Source organism: Capra hircus, chromosome 27 (genome assembly GCF_001704415.2).
Source record: "Capra hircus breed San Clemente chromosome 27, ASM170441v1, whole genome shotgun sequence".
Lineage (NCBI taxonomy): Eukaryota > Metazoa > Chordata > Mammalia > Artiodactyla > Bovidae > Capra > Capra hircus.
The window spans coordinates 29,714,753-29,736,974 of NC_030834.1; the positions used below are offsets into that span (position 1 = coordinate 29,714,753).

General features: G+C 38.2%; 1 protein-coding gene across 7 annotated transcripts in view; it reads left to right on the forward strand.

Annotated features, from left to right (window-relative positions):
- The window catches only part of SORBS2 (sorbin and SH3 domain containing 2), a 204,350-nt gene that overhangs the window by 156,700 nt on the left and 25,428 nt on the right, over positions 1 to 22,222 (forward strand). For 6 of the 7 annotated variants that reach the window (XM_018041890.1, XM_018041891.1, XM_018041892.1 and 3 more), the window contains 5 exons: positions 1,109 to 1,296; positions 7,385 to 7,473; positions 8,847 to 8,893; positions 20,444 to 20,558; positions 21,346 to 21,474. In XM_018041890.1, the coding sequence (XP_017897379.1) occupies positions 1,109 to 1,296; positions 7,385 to 7,473; positions 8,847 to 8,893; positions 20,444 to 20,558; positions 21,346 to 21,474 (568 nt within the window). Of the gene's footprint in view, positions 1 to 1,108; positions 1,297 to 3,612; positions 5,194 to 7,384; positions 7,474 to 8,846; positions 8,894 to 20,443; positions 20,559 to 21,345; positions 21,475 to 22,222 lie in introns of all 7 variants that reach the window. The other variant, XM_018041889.1, reaches the window with a different exon arrangement.

Below are 22,222 nucleotides of genomic sequence, written 5' to 3' on the forward strand. Positions count from 1 at the left end.
TTCCAATCATCTCTTCCATTTTGGCATCCCTCCTCTGGATATATTCATGTTGGTGCAACTCCTCTACACAGAGAAAAGATGTATGGTACAAATCATAGCACTGAATTGTCAGCAACAAAAAACTACTCTAATAGGAGAATTTTTACTTTAAATGGTGATTATAAACTTATGTTCATACAAAAACCTGTACATGGATTTTACAGTAGCTTTATTCATAATTGCCAAAATGTGGAAGCGACCAAGGTGTCCTTCAATAGGAGAATGGATAAACAATGGTACATCCATATAATGGAATATTATTCAATGATATGAAGAAATGAGCTATCCAGCAATGAAAGGACATGGAGGTACCTTAAGAGCACACTGCTAAATGAAAGAAGCTAATCTGAAAACATTATATACTTTTGATTCCAGCTACATGACATTCTGGGAAAGGGAAAACTAGAAACAATAAAAAGGTCAGTGGCCACCAAGTGTCATAGGGAGGCAGGGATGAAGGGGTTGAGCCCAGGGGATTTTTATGGTAATGACACTACTTTATATGATACAAAAGTGAGGGATGTATGTATGTGTGTATGTCGTCATACATTTGTCAAACCCATAGGCTGTTCAACAGAAAACATGGACCCTAATGTAAACTATGGGCTTTAATTACATTTAACAATAAGATACTGATATGATTCATCAACTGCAAGAAACAAAAGATGATAATAACAGGCGAAACCGTGTGCAAGAGAAAGGGAGTACATGGGAACTCTCTGTACTTTCCAATCAATTTTTCTATAAACATAAAACTGCTCTGAAAAATAAAGTCTAGGAAGTCCTAACCACAGCAATCAAACAAAACAAAAAAAAAAAAGAAAAGATATCCAAATGGTAAAGGAAGAAATGAATCTGTCACTCTTTGCAGATGAGCCTGTTAATTTTCAAAGAGGTGACTGTAAAGAAATAGTTTTTTATATTAAGGAATGAATTCCTAAAAATGCAATTTGGGGGATGAAGGGTGAGAGGCATTCTGTGGCCACCTCCAGCACCTTCCACTAGTATTTCTGGTTCACGTTTGAATCCCTGCAACACCAGCCAAACTGAAGCCGATTCCTTCTTGCAGTTCTGCAAGCATGGCCAGCGACTTCAGGAAAAGGCGGAGGAGCGAGCCCGCGGTAGGGCAGCCCAGGGGCCTGGGGGACCCAAGTGCAAGGAGCACTAGCCCAGGCCGAGCAGACCTCCCGGGATCAAGCACCACCCTGACAAAGTCCTTCATTAGTTCTTCTCCTTCTTCTCCGTCAAGAGCAAAAGGTGAGTGGCGATAAATGGCGTGTAAATAATTTACTAGTTCAAGTTTTAAGCTTGGGAGAGCTGGTCCAATGATGACCACCCAGAGATGGTTAGGGTTGGTATTTTAATAAATTATAGTTTCAAAACCATAGCTTTCCTTATACACAGACTAAGTCAGGACGATGAACCTTCTGAATGGCTTAAAGGACTCTGACTCTCATCTGTTAATGCTTTCTTGTCTCCAAATATATCACGTGTGTTATTTGGAACAAATTTAAAGTATCAAAAAATGTATGGTCAGGCTATTAAAAGATTATATTTACAAACATTTGCATACTGTCAAAATGTTCTAATGTTACTACAACTAGTAAAATTAATCAGAGTTATAGAATAGAAATTAGTAGTAAGCAACAGAGAGCATTGTTGCCTAAAACATAAATTGGGTTGGTTTTTTTTTAATTATTTAATTCTAGACAAAAGTTTTTCTAACCTATGAAAGTTGTTTCTTTAATCACTTGGTTTATATTTTAGTCAGTATTCATACATACAGTAGAATATCCATGTTCCGTATGTAACATAGTGTTCAATTCACAACAGTCCATTATTGTGAAGTTTGTTTATCAACAAGTCATTTTTCTATATGGCCTGTCTCCTCTCTGGAAGTTTAGTGAGTTGCATTGAAAGGGAGCAGTCACTACTTCAAATCTCTGTTTAGTTACATATTACTGCAGCTGTAACAAGAATAGTCCCAAAACAGAAACCCAGGATTGAACCAGCATCCATAGGTACCTACAATTTGGGGACCCAAGGTCTTTTCCAACTCTCTAGGGTTGAAACAGAAGACAGAAGCAATTTGAAGTGTGGAAGAAAGTGAGCTGTAAATGAAGTTTCCATAAAGGAGCAGAGATTCAGCTACACATACCAAAGGCAGGCACTGAAAGTGCTGCCACATAAAAGTAAAGCTAAGAGTTAGCTGGTTTGTGAGAAAGGATTTTTGGTTCTGATGATTGGGCTCTGGAGAGGCAGGAGGTGCTAGCTCTTGTCCATGACCTAGTAAAGCTGTACTTGCTGGAAGATTCAGATTCCAGCTTTCAGAGGGAGGAAGTCCCTTTCAATACACCATTCCTCAATTATCAGAAGCACGCTTACCAGATTGTACTGATTTATACAAACAAATATCCTAAAGAAACCAATAGGTCATGAAATGCCATTGACTCACTATGCTTGGATCCCTCCAAAAAGTTAAAAGGATTCTTTCTGATTACTTCAGATCTTTGCTTTTATCCTAGGGGGGCTGTTAACTTCCTTTCCCAAATACTACATAGCTACTTAATGTGTTTATGTACTGTTGAAGAATTTGGGGAAGGCAGGAGCTGTCAACAGAGGGATTTTCTTCCACTGGGCTTATTTTTAAGAACATCAGATGTAATGTGGTCTGTCATTTATTAATTAGATCAGCAACACAAAACAAAAGACTATTTCCATAAGTACTATTTCCATCAGGGTTAGCTCTACATTATTATACTGCAAATGATTTTTTAAAAAGACCTTTCCTGGAAACAAGCAAATGCATTTACCTCTGATCAAAGTTTCATAATATATCCAGTTATCCTTATGGGAACCTGCTAATAAGAGGTTGAAGGTAGAGAAATCAAAGAGGTAAATTTGTTTGTTTAAAAAGGTGCTAGTTGGTTTCTTTCTTTCTTTTTTATTTTTTTTGGTTTATTTCTTAGAAAAATATTAGCAGCAGTAGTTCACAGCAACTGAACTTAATTTTGCAATTCTGGAAAATATTCTGTCTTATAGCTTTTTCTATATAATGCCCATGAAAAATTATTTGATATCATTATTGGTGTATTAATTAAATGTAAATGTATAAGTTACTCTTTACGTCCGTATTATTATAAATCAAATAAGACTCAAATTCTGATCCTATTAAGATGATTAAATCTATAACATTTTTGGTATTAATTACAAAACCTTTAAATCACTACCAGGTCATGCTATTGGCTTACAAGGTACTATTAGATTTTTGACATACCATATTCGCAGAAAGATGGATGAAGTACGCAATGGAAATAAATATATTTAGCAATACCAGTTACTTTTCATACACGGTTTGGTTAACTATTGTCTGCAAAGCTATGCTTATTGCTTTAGAATTAGACTTTTTCCTCTAAGTTAAAGCTACATCTATGACATTCGGTGTCTGGATTGAACCCCACTAACTGCTTTCTCTTTGCTGTGCTGTCTGATGCTAACTGACATGCTGTCCTCTTTACGAGCCTTTTAACTTCTCCAACGTCTCTCTTCCACCATGCTGCCTTGGACTAAAAGGTGGGGACGATAGCCAAACGTGTCCATCCCTTTGCAGTTTCTCAGGGCTCAACGGCCACCCCTCCCACGAGTTAGATTACTGTAACACTTACAGACAGCATCTAGATGTCCCACAAGACTCGCAGAGGGCCATTACTTTCAAAAACGGCTGGCAGATGGCCCGGCAAAATGCAGAGGTCTGGAGCAGCACTGAAGAAACCGTCTCCCCCAAAATCAAATCCCGTAGTTGCGACGACCTTTTAAATGATGACTGCGACAGCTTGCCTGACCCGAAAACCAAGTCGGAAAGTATGGGTTCTCTGTTATGCGAGGAGGACCCCAAGGAGAGCTGCCCCGTGACGTGGGCTTCCCCCTACATCCAGGAGGGCCGCAGTAACGGCAGATCAAGGCTCCGACACAGGTCTGCCCACGACGCCCCGGGCTTCCTAAAGATGTACAAGAAAATGCACCGCATCAACCGCAAGGATCTGATGAACTCCGAAGTCATCTGCTCCGTCAAGTCGAGAATAATGCAGTATGAGAAGGAACAGCAACACAAAGGGCTGCTCCACGGATGGAGCCAGTCCTCCACGGAGGAGGTGCCCAGGGACATGGTCCCCACCCGCATTTCTGAATTTGAAAAGCTGATTCAGAAGTCAAAGTCCATGCCGAATTTGGGAGATGAAATGTTATCTCCTGTAACCCTAGAGCCGCAACAGAATGGTTTATGTCCCCAAAGGCGGTTTTCCATTGAGTCTTTGCTGGAGGAAGAGAATCAAGGTAGACACCCTTCTCAGGTACCGCGAAGCTACAAGTCTAAAGCCCTGGTGCCCATCCACATTGAAGTCACCAGTGACGATCAACCGAGAACCCACGTGGAGTTTTCTGATAGTGACCAGGACGGAGTTGTGTCTGACCACAGTGATTACATTCACGTTGAAGGATCGTCCTTTTGCAGCGAGAGTGATTTTGATCACTTCTCTTTCACATCCTCTGAGAGTTTCTATGGATCCAGCCACCATCATCACCACCATCACCACCACCATCACCGGCACCTCATCAGCTCCTGCAAAGGCAGATGCCCTGCCTCCTACACTCGATTTACCACGATGTTAAAACACGAAAGAGCCAAACACGAAAACATTGATGAGCCCAGAAGACAAGAAATGGACCCTGGCCTTTCTAAATTGGCATTTCTAGTCAGTCCCGTGCCTTTCCGGAGGAAAAAAAATTCGACTCCCAAAAAACAGATGGAAAAGGCAAAATGTAAGACGTCTGTGTTTGAGGCTCTGGACTCTGCCCTTAAAGACATTTGTGACCAAATTAAGGCTGAAAAGAGAAGGGGAAGTTTGCCAGACAACAGTATATTGCACCGTCTTATCAGTGAACTGCTGCCAGATATTCCTGAAAGGAATTCATCGCTCAGAGCCCTAAAAAGGAGCCCCATGCACCAGCCTTTTCACCCACTGCCTCAAGAAGGTGCTATTCATTGTCCGTCGTACCAGAACGATTGTGGGAGAATGCCTCACAGTGCCTCCTTCCAAGACGACACCAACAACAACTACCACCACCAAGACCACACCAGTGCACTGCACCTCCAAGGTGGACCAACTTTTCTTTCCTTTTCCTTGTGGTTCACATACACACCCTCCAGTTCTTTCATGCTTCATCCCTACATCTCATCATTCTTGAGCGGTGACCACCTGAATTCATTATGTGTTGTGAAGCAAATGCTTGTTGTACAAACATCTTACCAAACAGTTCTCATTTGTTCCTGGGATATGTGGACTTGATGTGTGGCTTAAAGTGATCACAAAAATTTACTCATTCAGAATCAAAAGGGATAAATAGTTTTGCAGCTTGTTGTTGGGGTTGAGATAACTGTTACATAGAAATGACAAATTAAGCTTATTTTACCAGTTTATAAGAATTTCAAGACAAATCACAATTGAATATCAGTATCCTTAAGAAACTGACAATTTTGCATTAACTCTTTTTTCATTGTGTAAAATGAATCAAAATCACTAGTTTAACATCTTTTCCTTGATTCTATTAACTTTCTAGTCACTTGCCCAATAAATAATTTGCTTACATTTTATATAGAAGATAAAAAATTAGCACACTCAGGAAGCAAAACCAAAATATGTAATGTAGTAATTGATGGGCAATTAACAGATTAAATAGGACTTGTTTAATAACTTTCTTCTTTTAAAAGATACAACTGATAAAATTTTTGTGAATATATCTTTAAGCTGTATATGTAAAAGTCATATTTCCATCAGTCATTTATTCATTTTCTCTTCCTCTCCATTATTTAACTTATTTTCTATTTCTGCTAAAACAATCCTGTACTGACATCTGAATTATTTAGGATAAAAGTGACTCTCAACTTCATTTTCATAGATTTCTTAAAGTGGAACACAAGAACAAATACAGAGGACATTTTTTCAGGTATACATCACTGGAAAACACAGGATGTTTTGATATTTTTTCCAATCCTTTTCATTAATGCTTAAAGTGCGTTTGTTTACTGTGTAAATTTTAAGAAGCTGGAATGAATTTTCTGGGCTGAAACTTGGATTGTTCAGAGTTTTTTATGCACCAGACATTCCAAAGTGCCTTACACATATTTTCTATGTAACGGCATAAACTTAGATGATAGATATTATTGTAAGCACTGTTTTACAGATGAGGAAATTAATACACAAAGAGGACGAGAAATCTGACCAAAGTCACACAATGAGTAGGTAGTAGAAACAAGATTCAAATTCATGCAATTCAGAATTTGAGCGCAGAATGTATAACCCAACTCTTAGTAACTATTGCACAAATTTTCTTATCTTATTAGTATTTGTTTGTTTTCATTTATACCATATGACATGCTTCAAAAACAGTAAATTTACATTTTTAAAATCAAAGTCAACAGCTTGAAATTTTCACTGGTTGAGACTTGTCACAATGGAATGTTTTCATAAATTAGCTGCCTTTTCCAGTTATTCAATATCATTTACATGTCCACATATAAAAGCATAAGATAGATACTTGCATCTTTATTTTATAATGCAATTAACTGTGTATATTTTATTTTAAGGCAAACAAAAACAATGCAACAGTTCATAAGCCATTGGCCACCAGTACGACACTTTCTGTTTAGAAAACTTTTATCCTTTTGTTTCTTGGGATAAATATTTACTTTCTAATCAGATAGTTGGAACACAAAGGAAGCAAATAGATGATGGCCTATTAAGCCTTAAGCCGTAAGATGTCATCTTCAGACTCAATAAGTCATTAAACACAGAGAGAAAGAGAGAAGAGAATGGTCACAATATAGTTCTGCCATCATATTTTTTTGTTTTTCATTACTACATCCTTAAATTGTTCCATAACACGCTTCAGTTTTTATAAATGGTTGCTCCCGTCTTCAGCTTCTACAGGCTCTATCATAGTAATTATAAACTGGTGGCAAAAAGAACAGCAAGTATTACATCTTTGAGATGAAAAATCCCTGTAACTTTGAATTACCTATAGTTGGTGCTGCAGCATAATTATATCAGCAGTGTAACAATTAAACCTTTATAATACTTCTGAAATCTTGGATTCTTTTCCTCTAAAAGTGCTCTCTTTTGTGTCTTATATCACATCTTTGTAATTACCTATGAGTTTTAGGCCTGTGTTTTCCATTGTGGTGTCTTTCCACATTTGAAGGGGAATATAGTTGCCACCAGGGAAAATGGCTAATTAAGTCTGCTTTTGATTATGTGGATACTCACTCTGGCCCTGTCCTTTCCAACAGACCATGAGTCCCCTAGGAATTACTCGGCCACACTGACTGATCTTGGAAGGACCGCACCCAGGGAAAGAAGAGGAACTCCAGAAAAAGAGGTAGTCTGCTTAGTGGCACTTGAGTCTTTTTCAACAATATACTTGAGAAAGCATTTGCCAGCTGAAGTTAGCGTAAAACCAGTTAAGAGCCCTGATTAAAAACATTAAAGTGTTGATGGAGAAACTAGAAATTAGTTTTCCCTGGAGCCCAAGCAAAAGATTTGAAGCCACGGCATTCTAACCTGAGCAGCATGTCTCCCCCAGTTGTAGTCCAGTTTTGAGAGTGACTCTCTGAGTCTTGACCTGACCTATAGATTAATAGCTTTGTCTGAAACAGTCTTGAGCTGGGCCACCCCTTGGAGGAAGAAAGCTTTCCCTATCAAGATTTCTGGCCCAGCGATGAAGGGGATGGTCCTATCAGCTGTGCTGCAAATCAGTACAAATTCCATGGAAATAATTTTTGCTGCCCTGCTTTTATTGGGGAGGATCCCTGAAAAAAACCCCGCTGTTTCTGGGAACCCCCAGCCTGCTGGCTCTTGTCCGTGGTCCTGAGCCAGGACTGATGGTCTGGCTTGTACTATCTTGGAGCCATGAAGGTTTGATAAAAACAGAAGGCTAGTCCTGGACTGTCAGCCACTCCAGAAAGTTCTCTACCAGTGTCTAACACAGTCCAATGCCTGTGGATCCAGGATCCAAAGCCAGGAATGATCCAGGATGCCCAAAGTCCACCAAAGTCTCAGGGAAAGAGCGGTGAGAGGATGATTGGCATCAGAAAGGAAGAGCTCAGGTATGTAGCTACAGGTGCGCCAGGCAGATCTGTGAGCCCCAGGGCTCGAGTGTGGGCTCGTGTCGAATCTGGTCAGGACTCAAAGATGAGCAGCTGGTTTACTGGGTGCTGAAGAGTTCCTGAACTCCCCAGGGAATACAAAATGACCAAGTCCATGCTTTTGGCCACTAACTAGCCTCTCCATGATAACTAGGCTATATTTCTTTGCTACTATGTTAACAAGTGTTTGGTAAAAGGAGTAATGACTTCCTTCGTGACTTTTTCCAGTCCTTTAATTATGGCTCAGAAGCTGTGTCAATACTTAGGACACAGAACAATTGATCTTCCACAGTTATCCCAGGAAAAGCCAAAATTATACATAGGACCAAATCCTCTGCAGGCATTTTATTCCCCTTTCATGGCATACATTTACCTTAGTCCCTAAGATGAAATGTGATATTCAGCAATTATGGTGAATAGGTCATCTGTTATAGTTTAACTATCTAAAAAGAACCAATTGATTTGCTTATAAATTGCATATATGATTTACATTGTATATGTTTAATCAATCCTTCAAGTTTCATTTCTCTTTAATTCATATGAAACTGATTTTTTAATAGGAAATCCAAAATTTTAAGTTAGCATCAACCATTTCCTTCCTTTTCAGAAACTGCCTGCAAAAGCTGTTTACGATTTTAAGGCTCAGACATCCAAGTAAGTATAAGCATTCATCATATGATTTAAGTTGACTTTACATACATAAATAATACTTTAAAAGACAAATATTGCACTGTGATGTTTTACAAATAAGACCTAGTTCCCAATTCAGCAATCAACTCTAATTAAATGGTTCCTTTTGAATTAATTGGGATGTGGGCGTAATTTTATTTTCATATTGAGTTTCCTTGAGTAACATTGAGTTTTAAATTACACTAAATATGTTCGAGCACAATGAGTTCAAAAGGATACGAAAAACAAAATGAAATTAGGATCTTTGTTTCTAGAATTTTCATGTCAAGAATGAAGTAAAAATAAGTGTTGGGGAGTAATTAACACTTAGAGAATTTGATAACATTTATTTATCCAACTATATCAAGGATAGTTTGTGGTTAAAGACTATAACTATGTACAAAGACTCCAATAGTAAAAATCTCCACTTCTCAATACTCAGAGCTTAAAGACTCTGAGTACATTTTTATCCTGTGCCATTTTTTTTTTCAAGAGGTTAACATTTTATCTATTTATTTGGCCACAGTGAGGGTCATGTGGGATCTTAGTTCCTCAACCAAGGATCCAACCTTTCACCCTCCACAGTGGAAGCATGGAGACGGAGTCTTAACCACTGGACTGCCAGGGAATTCCCTATTCTGTGGTCTTTAATGTTTGTGTTTTCACAACACAAATTGTGTTGGAATTTTTCACTTTTTTTTTTTTTTTTAGGAACTTGTTCATCAGATCGGCACATGGTTAGGGAAAGCTAATAGTAAGCACATGAGGAGGTTTAAATAGGAGCAAGACTTCCAGCTCTGTTAGGGTCCATGTCACATGCCTAACTTAAGAAACTGTGGTCTCCAATAGAATTCAAGATACTGGCATTAAATTACACTATGTCGTTTAGATGGAATATATATAATAGCCAAAGCATTTGTTCATAGAAATGCATATTATATGAATTAATAAAGAATCCATCTCTGGCAGAAGACATATAAACAATAAAACCACTCAAAATTTGGGAATGAATAAGAAAATGCTATTTAGAGGTGAAGATGTTGAACATGACTTTAATCTGGGGTTGAAAAAAATTCCAAAAGAAAGCTTACAACCTTTTTTTTTTTTGATGAGAGAAGTAACATCTGCCCTGTTTCCACTGCTATTCTTCGGATGTAGTGTGATCACTCATACAAGGCATGTCAGTTTTATAAAATAATGATTTAAAACGTGTAAGTTTCATTTCTTCTTTATGACAACCAAATGTGTCCTTAGATGTGTGAAGCCCTGAGGAATGACAGGATGTATAACATATGCTAAGGGCTCAGAAGCTTTTTGAGAAATCTTCATTAGAAACAAGCATCGAAAGACAGATGAGTGCAATGCAGAGGAAAGGCGTTTGTGGTGTCGATTGTGTCAGTGGATTTCACCTGCTCCAAGTGCCAAGCCCCTCACCCTCCTCCATGGCCATGTCCTCGTTGTGAATGTGTGAGCGTGGCAAAGGTTCGGAGAAACCCCCTCTCCCACACACTGCCCACGGGAGTGTATATGACACAGTTGTTCTCAAGGGCACCTGCACTACCCCCACTTTCACAAGGTCTTCCTCAACCAACGAAATCTAATTGTATTATACGCCTTTAGAGAAGTGGAGTGAGTAATTGCCCATGGAAGCCATCCCATAACTTTCAGTTCAGTTCAGTCTTTCAGTCGTGTCTGACGCAATCCCCTGCACTGCAGCACGCCAGGCCTCCCTGTCCATCACCAACTCGGAGGTTACTGAAACTCAGATCTATTGAGTTGGTGATGCCAACCAACCATCTCATCCTCTGTTGTCCTCTTCTCCTCCTGCCTTCAATCTTTCCCAGCATCAGGGTCTTTTCAAATGAGTCAGTTCTTCACATGAGGTGGCCAAAGTGTTGGAGTTTCAGCTTCAACATCAGTCCTTCCAGTGAATATTCAGGACTGATTTCCTTTAGAATGGACTGGTTGTATCTCCTTGCAGTCCAGGGGACTCTCAAGAGTCTTCTCCAACACCACAGTTCAAAAGCATCAATTCTTCAGCACTCAGCTTTCTTTATAGTCCAACTCTCACGTCCATACATGACTACTGGAAAAACCATAGCCTTGACTAGATGTACCTTTGTTGGCAAAGTAATGTTTCCACTTTTTAATATGCTGTCTAGGTTGGTCATAACTTTCCTTCCAAGGAGTAAGCATCTTTTAATTTCATGGTTGCAGTCATCATCTGCCATGATTTTGGAGCCCAAGAAAATAAAGCCTGTCACTGTTTCCACTGTTTCCCCATCTATGTCCCATGAAGTGATGAGACCAGATGCAATGATCTTAGTTTTCTGAATATTGAGTTTTAAGTTAACTTTTTCACTCTCCTCTGTCACTTTCATCAAGAGGCTCTTTAGTTTTTCTTCTTTTTCTGCCATAAGGGTGGTGTCATCTGCATATCTGAGGTTATTGATGTTTCCTCATGGCAATCTTGATTCCAGCTTGTGCTTCTTCCAGCCCAGCGTTTCTCATGATGTACTCTGCATAGAAGTTAAATAAGCAGGGTGACAATATACAGCCTTGACATACTCCTTTTCCTATTTGGAACCAGTCTGTTGTTCCATGTCCAGTTCTAACTGTTGCTTCTTGACCTGCATACGAGGCAGGTCAAGTGGTCTAGAATTCCCATCTCTTTAAAAATTTTCCACAGTTTGTTGTGGTCCACACAATCAAAGGTTTGGCATAGTCAATAAAGCAGAAGTAGATATTTTTCTGGAATTCGCTTGCTTTTTCAATGATCCAACGGATGTTGGCAAGTTGATCTCTGGTTCCTCTGCCTTTTCTAAATCCAGCTTGAACATCTGGAAGTTCATGATTCACATACTGTTGAAGCCTGGCTTGGAGAATTTTGAGCATTGCTTTACTAGTGTGTGAGATAAGTGCAACTGTGCAGTAGTTTGAGCATTCTTTGGCATTGCCTTTCTTTTGAATTGAAATGAAAACTGACCTTTTTCAGTCCTGTGGCCACTGCTGAGTGTTACAAATTTGCTGGCATGTTAAGTGTAGCACTTTCACAGCATCATCTTTAAGGATTTGAAATAGCTCAACTAGAATTCCATCACCTCCACTAGCTTTGTTCATAGTGATGCTTCCTAAGGCCCACTTGACTTCACATTCCAGAATGTCTGGATCTCACCGTCGTGATTATCTGGGTTGTAAAGATCTTATTTGTATAGTTCTTCTGTATATTCTGGCTACCTCTTCTTAAGGTGGCATATCTTCACCATATCTTCTGCTTCTGTTAGATCCATACCATTTCTGTCCTTTATTGAGCCCATCTCTGCATGAAATATTCCCTTGGTATCTCTAATTTTCTTGAAGAGATCCTTAGACTTTCCCATTCTTTAGTAAGAAAAAAAAAATGTTTCCCTCATAGTATCAATAAATTTACCTGATTGCAGCTTAATCACCTTCCTCTCTTTCTATTCTCAGGAAATGTAAAAGAGTGGTTATGCATCACCCCCAATGTAGTTACATACCTGACACCAAAATTATGGTTGTGGATGACTCATACAGCTTGAAAAAAAAGGCTCACACATCCAGACAGCTCTGAAAGTTTCAGGAGGACTGGCCACATTGTGAAGTCATTTCAACCATGAGCTAGATGTAAGGGTTAGCAGACATCTGGCCCAGAGGTCCTTGAAATCTAGTCCTATCCAAACTATCCATGAGTGTATTTGTCCATGCCAAATGGTTTTGGACAGGAGCATGTATCAAGGACCTTTTGGCAGAAACCAAATGTCTTACAGACATTCTGGGCAGGATAAAATGTCCTGCAAGAAATGTGAGTACTTCTTGTGCCTAACATCTTAACAAACAAGAGACAGATATTTGTTTGAAATAATTATCTGTTTTAAATGCCTTTTTTTTTTTTTAACTGAATACATAATGTCTAGATTGTTAACTAAGAAAAAGAGATAAAATGCTATTCCCAAAGTTGTCAATGGCCACTATTCAAAGGTGGTGGGGCTTGGGGGTGGAATAAACTTATCAAAATGAGACTTCTAGGAAGATGAGCCTCCCATGCCATGAGAACAAGCCCTGAGCCTTTGGAGCAGGAGCACTGATTCCAAGACCCTAGACTACCAGAGAACTAACCCTAGGGAATATCAAATAGTGAGAACTCCCGCAAAGGAAACCACTGGAATACAAGACCCGGCATCACCCAAACACCAGTAGCACTCTGTGCAGGACACCTCATCTAAACAACAAACAAAAATACAAACCCAGTCATCAGCAGACAAGATTACTACCTCACTCAGTGTTGCCCATCAGAGGAAAAACAAACAAAAACTCAGCACAAATCTCACCCTATAGGAAGAGTGAGATACTTACACAAACCACTGGACAAAACTTAGGAGGGTAGAAACCAAAAGGAAGAAAGAATTCAACCGTGAAGCCTGGGAAAAGGAGACCTCAAACGCATTAAGTTTAAAAAAATAATGAAAAGGCAGAGAAATACTACACAAATGAAGGAACAAACTAGAAACACAAGTCTAAATAAATGAAGAGGAAATAGGCAAACTACCTGAAAATGAATTCAGAATAATGACAGTAAAGATGATCAAAAACCTTGAGAACAAAATGTAGGAAATGCAAGAATCAATTAACAGAGACCTAGAAGAATTAAGAATAAACATACAGAGACAAACAACACAATTACGGAAATTAAAAAATACTGTAAAAGGAATCAATAGCAGAATATCTGAAGCAGAAGAACAAATCAGTGAGCTGGAAGATAAAATGGTAGAAGTAACTTCTGAAGAGCAGAATAAAGTAAAAAGAATAAAAAGAACTGAGGATAGTCTCTGAGACCTCAGGATAATATCAAATGCACCAACATTCAAATTATATGGGTCCCAGAAGAAGAAGAGAAAAAGAAAGGGTATGAGAAAATTTTTGAAGAGATTATAGTTGAAAATTTCCCCAACATGGAAAAGGCAATAGTCAATCAAGTCCAAGAGGCACAAAGATTCTCATACAGGATAAACCCAAGGAGAAACACACTAAGACACATACTAATCAAATTAACAAAGAGTAAACACAAAGAAAGAATATTAAAAGCAGCAAAGGAGAAGCAACAGGTAACATACAAGGGAAACGCCATACTCTTAACAGCTGATCTTTCAGCAGAAACTCTGCAGGCCAGAAGGGAATGGCAGGATATATTTAAAGTACTGAAAGGGAAAAATCTACAACCAAGAATACTGTACCTGGCAAGGATCTCATTCAAAATTGATGGAGAAATAAAAAGCTTTTCCGACCAGCAAAAGTTAAGAGAATTCAGTACCACCAAACCAGATTTACAACAAATGTTAAAGAGACTTACATAGTCAAGAAATACAACAGATGAAAAAATATCTACAGAAATCAACCCCAAACAATTAAGAAAATGGCAATAGGAACATATATATCAATAATTACTTTAAATGTAAATGGATTAGATGCTCCAACCAAAAGACGCAAACTGGTTGAATGGATACAAAAATGAGATCCATATATATGCTGTCTATGAGAAACCCACTTCAGACTTAAAGACACATATAGACTGAAAATGAGAGGATGGGAAAGTATATTCCATACAAATGGGAAGCAAAAGAAAGCTGGAGTAGCAATCCTCATATCAGACAAAATAGACCTTAAAGAATATTACAAGAGATAAGGAAGGACACTACATAATGATCAAGGGATCAGTCCAAGAGGAAGACATAACAATTGTAAATATCTATGCAACCTACATAGGAACACCTCAATACATAAGACAGACACTAACAGACATAAAAGGAGATGTTGACAGTAACACAATAATAGTAGGAGACTTTAACACCCCCCACTCACACCAATGGACAGATCATCAAAACAGAAAACTAATAAAGAAACACAAGTCTTAAATGATACATAAGATGAGATGGATCTCATTGATATCTTCAGGACATTCCATCCAAATGCAGAAGAATATACCTTCTTCTCAAGTGCACATGGAATATTCTCCAGGATAGACCACATCTTGGGTCACAAATCAAACCTCAGTAAATTTAAGAAAATTAAAATCATATCAAGAATCTTCTCTAACCACAATGCTATGAGACTAGATATCAATTACAAGAAAAAACCTGTAAGAAACACAAACACATGGAGATTAAACAACATGTTTCTGCATAACCAATAGGTTACTGAAGAAATCAAAAGGAAAATCAAAAAATTTCTAGAAACAAATGACAATGGAAACACAACTCAAAACCTATGGGATGTCCCAAAAGCGTTCTAAGAGGGAAGTTTATAGCAATACGATCCTACCTCAAGACACAAGAAAAACAACCTCACTTTACACCTAAAACAACTGGAAAAGAAGAACAAAAAACCCCCAAAATTAGCAAAAGGAAAGAAATCATAAAGATCTGAGCAGAAATAAATAAAAAATAAATGAAAGAAACAATAGTAAAGATTAATAAAACTAAAAGCTGGTTCTTTGAGAAGATAAACAAAATTGACAAAACTTTAGCCAGACTCATCAAGAAAAAAAGAGAGAAGAATCAAATCAACAGAATTAGAAATGAAAAAGGAGAGGTTACAACAGACAATGCAGAAATACAAAGGACTTTAAGAACAAGTATTATGAACAAGTATATGGCAATAAAATGGATAACCTGGAAGAAATGTACAGATTGTTATAAAAGTTCAATGTTCCAAGACTGAACCAAGAAGAAATAGAAATTATGATCAACCCAATTACAAGCTCTGAAATTGAGGCTGTGATCAAAAATCTCCCAAAAAACAAAAGCCCAGGACCAGATGGCTTCACAGGAGAATTCTATCAAACCTTTAGAGAAGAGCTAATGCTTATCCTTCTAAAACTCTTTCAAAAAATTGTAGAGGAAGGAACACATCCAAATTCATTCCATGAGGCCACCATCACCCTGATACCAAAACCAGACAAAGACAACACAGAAAAAGAAAACTACAGGCCAATATCACTGATGAACACAGATGCGAAAATCCTCAACAAAATTTTAGCAAACAGAATTCAGCAACATATCAAAAAGCTCATACTCCATGATCTAGTTGGGTTTATTCCAGGAATGCAAAGATTCTTCAATATACACAAACAGATCAATATGATACACTATATTAAACTGAAAAATAAAAATCATATGATCATCTCAATAGATGCAGAAAAGACTTTGATGAAATTTAGCACCCATTTATGATTAAAACTGTTCAAAAAATGGGCATAGAAGGAACCTACCTCAACATAGTAAAGACCATAAGCCTACAGCAAACATTATTCTCAATGGCAAAAAACTGAAAGCACTCCTCCTAAGATCAGGAACAAGACAAGGGTGTCCACTTTCACCACTATTATTCAACATAGTTCTGGAGGTCCTAGCTATAGCAATCAGAGAAGAAAAAGAAATAAAAAGGAATCCAGATTAGAAAAGAAGTAAAGCTCTCACTGTTTGCAGATGACATGATACTGTACATAGAAAACCCTAAAGATAGTATCAGAAAATTACTATTAGTGAATTTAGCAAAGTTGCAAGATATAAAATCAATACACAGAAATCACTTGTATTTCTATATACTCACAATGAAAAATCAAAAAGAAATTAAGAGATCAATCCCATTCACCACTGCAACAAAAATAATTAAGCATCTAGGAATAAACTTACCTAAGGAGACAAAAGAACTGTACACAGAAAATTATAAGATGCTAATGAAAGAAATCAAAGACAGCATAAACAGGTGAAGAGGTATTCCATGTTCCTGGGTAGGAAGAATCAATATTGTGAAAATGACTATACTACCAAATGCAATCTATAGATTCAGTGCTATCCCTATCAAATTACCAATGGCATTTTTCACAGAACTAGAACAAAAAAATTTCACAATTCATATGGAAACACAAAAGACCCCAAATAGCCAAAGCAGTCTTGAGAAAGAAGAATGGAGTTGAAGGAATCAACCCTCTTGACTTCATATTATACTACAAAGCTACAGTCATTAAGACAGTATGGTACTGGCAAAAAAAAAAAAAAAAACAGAAATGTAGACCAATGGAACAAGATAGAAAGCCCAGAAATAAACCCATGTGCCTATGGGTACCTTATTTTTCACAAAGGAGGCAAGAATATATAAAGGGGCAAAGACAGCCTCTTCAACAAACGCTGCTGGAAAAACAGGACAGCTACATGTAAAAGAATGAAATTAGAACGCTTCCTAACACCATACACAAAGATAAACTCAAAATAGATCAAAGACCTAAATGTAAGACCAGAAACTATAAAGCTCTTAGAGGAAAACATAGGCAGAACATTCGACGACATAAATCAAAGCAAGATCCTCTATGACCCACCTCTTAGAGTAATGGTAATAAAAACCAACAAGTGAGACCTGATTAAACTTAAAAGCTGTTGCACCGCAAAGGAAACGATAACAAGGTGAAAAGACAACCCTCAGAATGGGAGAAAATAATAGCAAATGAAACAACTGACAAAGCATTAATTTCATAAATATACAAGCAGCTCATACAACTCAATGGCAGAAAAACAAACAACCCAATCAAAAAGTGGGGAAAAGACCTAAACAGACATTTCTCCAAAGAAGACATACAGATGGCTAACAAACACATGAAAAGATGCTCAACATTGCTCATTATTAGAGAAATGCAAATCAAAGCTACAATGAGATATCACCTCACACTGGTCAGAAAGGCCATCATCAAAAAGTGTACAAACAATAGATGCTGGAGAGGGTGTGGAGAAAAGAGAATGCTCTTGCACTGTTGGTGGGAATGTAAACTGATACAGCCACTATGGAAGACTGTATGGAGATTCCTTTAAAAACTAGGAATAAAGCCACCATATGACCCAGAAATTCTACTCCTAGGCATATACCCTGAGGAAACCAAAATTGAAAACACACATGTATCCCATTGTTCATTGCAGTACTATTTACAATAGCTAGAACATGGAAGCAACCTAGATGTCCATCAACAGATGAATGGATAAAGAAGTGATGGTACATATACACAATGGAATATTACTCAGCCATAAAAAAGAACACATTTGAGTCAGTTCTGATGAGGTAGATGAACCTAGAACCTATTATACAGAGTGAAGTGAGTCAGAAAAAGAAAGATAAATATTGTATTCTAACACACATAGACTGGTAGGCTGCAGTCCGTGGGGTCGCTAAGAGTTGGACACGACTGAGCGACTTCACTTTCCCTTTTCACTTTCATGCACTGGAGAAGGAAATGGCAATCCACTCCAGTGTTCTTGCCTGGAGAATCCCAGGGACAGGGGAGCCTGGTGGGCTGCCGTCTATGGGGTCATACAGAGTCAGACACGACTGAAGCGACTTAGCAGCAGCAGCAACACATATATATGGAATCTAGAAAAATGGTACTGAAAAACTTATTTACAGTGCAGCAATGGAGAAACAGACATAGAGAATAGACTTATGGACATGGGGAGAGGGAAGGAGAGGTTGAGATGTATGGAAAGAGTAACATGGAAACTTACATTACCGTGTGTAAAATAGATAGCCAATGGGAATTTGCTGTATGGCTCAGGAAACTCAAACAGGGGCTTTGTGTCAACCTAGACTAGGGGTGGGATGTGGCGGGGGGAGATGGGAGGGAGGTTCAAAAGGGAAGGGAATATGTATAACTATGGCTGATTCATACAGAAAACAACAAAATTCTGTAAAGCAATTATCCTTCAAGAAAAAAATTAAAAAATGAGACTTCTAGAAGTTCTAGCTCTGAGATGAGATGAATGTAATTTTGAAAACTGAAAAGTGAGACCAGTGTCCTTTTTTCCCAGATGACTTGAAAAATTTAAGTACAAGTCTTCACACATAGAAAAGATATCTTTTCATATTAAAAAAAAATGATTAGCTGTCTCTTAATTACTCTTTTTTTAAAGCTAAGCTTTCTGATCTCATTTCCAGATACAAAATGTACTTAGTATAAATAAAACTGTTGGATTATAAACATGAAAATACTTAGGTTTTTATTTTCTATATTAGCCACATGCATAATGAGGGAAGAAGTACTGTGCTTGAATGTAAGGCTCTGTGAATCTTCTTTGCTTTTAGGGTTACTGAAAGTTTAACACACTTGCACTGTGAAGGTTTTAGCACTTCTAAATATGTGATAATTCTTTTTACTATGCAACCTTTTTCAATTAATTCTTTTAATCAATGCAGAATATTCTACATTTACTATAAACCTCTCTGCATTATATATTCTGCACACATAAATGCTCCAACTCAAGATCCTGAACAAAACAACACAGAAGATTTGGGAGTGGGAAGGCAGATGTGTGGGACTGTGGGGCTCTTGACAAAAGATCTGAAATAAGTACCCTTCAACGAGAGATAATTGTGGAGGCAAAATAACACAGAGACGCAATCACCTGGGAGATGAAGCCATGAAAACTAAAGCAGTGAGGGTGAGACTTTAGGCATGAATTATTCATGATGAGTAATGTCTTTATAACTTAAAATTAAACACCCCAGTCTACCTACTGTCTCCTTAGAAACAGCCAAAATGGAAAAGCATACTTAGTTTCTTGAAATTATTTTTATATTTAGAAAACAAAAAATATAAAGGAGGGTACAAGCAATCTGGGCTTGTCTTTGCACTTGAAACAAGTTTATCTTTGTGACCATAGTTCATAATACTTTACTGCATATTTGAAAGTTTCTAATAAATCTTAAAAGTTCTCATCATAAGAAAAAAACTGATAACTATATGGGGTGACTGTTAACTTATTGTTGTGGTCATTTTGAAATATATACAAATATTATGTTGTACATCCAAAACGAACATAATGTTCCATGTCAATTATATTCCACTTTTTAAAAATGTTTCTCATTGTGCCTCATTGAAAAATCAAAGTATAAAATCTTTTCTGCTTCACAAGATAAAATCATTATCAAGATACTCTACTTAAATGCCTGTCAACCAGCTTCAAGGAACCACAAATAAAATTTTTTCTCATGTAAGCACTTGTGTGCTAAGGCGAAATGATATTGGACTCCTCATTGTAAGCTTGAGCTTACAGGAGGAGACAAAGAGAGAGAGAGAAGTAACTAACTAGCTAACTAATTTCAGGACAAATTAAAATCAGTGCAGAATGAACCCAGCATTATGGCAAGCATCACAACTCTTCTCCCATAAACCAAAGACAAGATGGCAATAGTCTGTCCCCACCTTTGAATTTCATATTAATCTGCCTGTGATTTAAATCAGTCATGATGTTTATATTTGCTCTTTTTCAATCATTTCTAAAGTGATAATGTTTCAAATGAATTCTAAAAATCTTTCAAGGAGCATCCTTAGCTAACTGGGCTCAACAGATTTTCTTTTTAATACTTGAAGTACATTAACCAGCCAAATGCAGATCCAGTGAGGATGCTGATCTGAAGAATAACTGCTGTACATCACAGAAAAAAAAAAAAAGCATTTAAATGTATCTCTTCTTCCAGGGAGCTGTCATTTAAGAAAGGAGATACTGTCTACATCCTCAGGAAAATTGACCAAAACTGGTATGAGGGAGAGCATCACGGGAGAGTGGGCATTTTCCCAATCTCATATGTAGAGGTAAGCCCTTCCTCTTCCCCGCTATGTGATTATTGTTTTTAGAGTCACCATGGGTCAAGAATAGATAACTGCTTTGCAAATAAGTTCATCTGTACCATTGTTCTAGACTCCACAGTTATGAGTTAATATATGATATCTGTTTTTCTCTTTCTTACCTCACTCTGTATGACCATCTCTAGGACCATCCACATCTCCACAAATGACCCGTTTCATTCATTTTTGTGGCTGAGTAATATTCCATTATACATACACCACATGTTCTTATCCATTCCTCTGCTGATGGACATTTAAGTTGTTTCCATGTCCTGGCTACTGTAAATAGCATTGCTATGAATATTAGGGTGCACGTATCCTTTTGAATTATGGTTTTCTCTGGGCTTATCACCAGGACTGGGATTACTGGGTCATATGTTAGTTCTATTTTTCATTTTGGAAGGAACCTCCATACTGTTTTCCATAGTGGCTGTATCAATTTACACTCCCACCAGCGAGGGGTGGGGAATGGCGTGGGAGGAATTGGGAAAGTGGGATTGACACACATACACTATTGATACTATGTATAAAATAGATAACTAATGAGACCTTACTGTACAGCAGAGGGAACGCTACTTTGAGCTCTTTGGTGCCCTGACTGGTAAGGAAGTCCAAAAGAGAGGGGATATACGTATACATACAGCTGATTCGTTTTGCTGTATGGCAGAAACTAACACAACATTGTAAAGCAACTATACACCAATAAAATTTTAAAAAGAAAACAAAGAATAAAGAGAACTGTTCTCCTTTGTAGAAACTCACACCTCCTGAAAAAGCACAGCCTGCAAGACCACCTCCCCCAGCCCAGCCTGGTGAAATCGGAGAAGCTATCGCCAAATATAATTTCAGTGCTGACACCAATGTGGAGCTATCGCTGAGAAAGGTAAGCGGCTTTTTTCCTTGGTGCATTTGAAAGGCTGCATAGTTTCAAAACTAAGACAGGTCATCTTCTTCCTTCGACAATTTTTGCATCTTCCTCATTTTCTGCAAAGGACCCTGTAAGGCTGCCCTGAGTCACTGCTACCTACCTCTCCTGTGCGCTTCCTGATGAGGTCATTGTGAGATGCAAAGCTTTGCAGAGAGACTTTTCCTCTGGGAGAGCTCCAAATTGTCTCCCAGGGGTGCCTTGGGCTAAATATCAGGAGCTGTACAAGCAAAAAGATCAAAAGAAAATAGCACCATGGACGGAGGAGCCTGGTAGGCTACAGTCTATGGGGTCGCGAAGAGTTGGACACGACTGAGCGACTTCACTTTCACTTTCCACTTTTATGCACTGGAGAAGGAAATGGCAACCCACTCCAGTGTTCTTGCCTGGAGAATCCCAGGGACGGGGGAGCCTAGTGGGCTGCCATCTATGGGGTCGCACAGAGTCGGACACAACTGAAGCGACTTAGCAGCAGCAGCAGCAGCACACTTCAAAATATTGTTCTTCTGCTGCCTTGTTATTCAAAGGTTATATCAAACTGAGTTTTGTAGCATTGGCTTGATCCTTCAAGTCACAGAAACAGTGACTGTAGAAAGTCCTGCTGCTGCTACTGCTAAGTCGCTTCAGTCATGTCTGACTCTGTGCGACCCCATAGATGGCAGCCCACCAGGCTGCCCCGTCCCTGGGATTCTCCAGGCAAGAACAC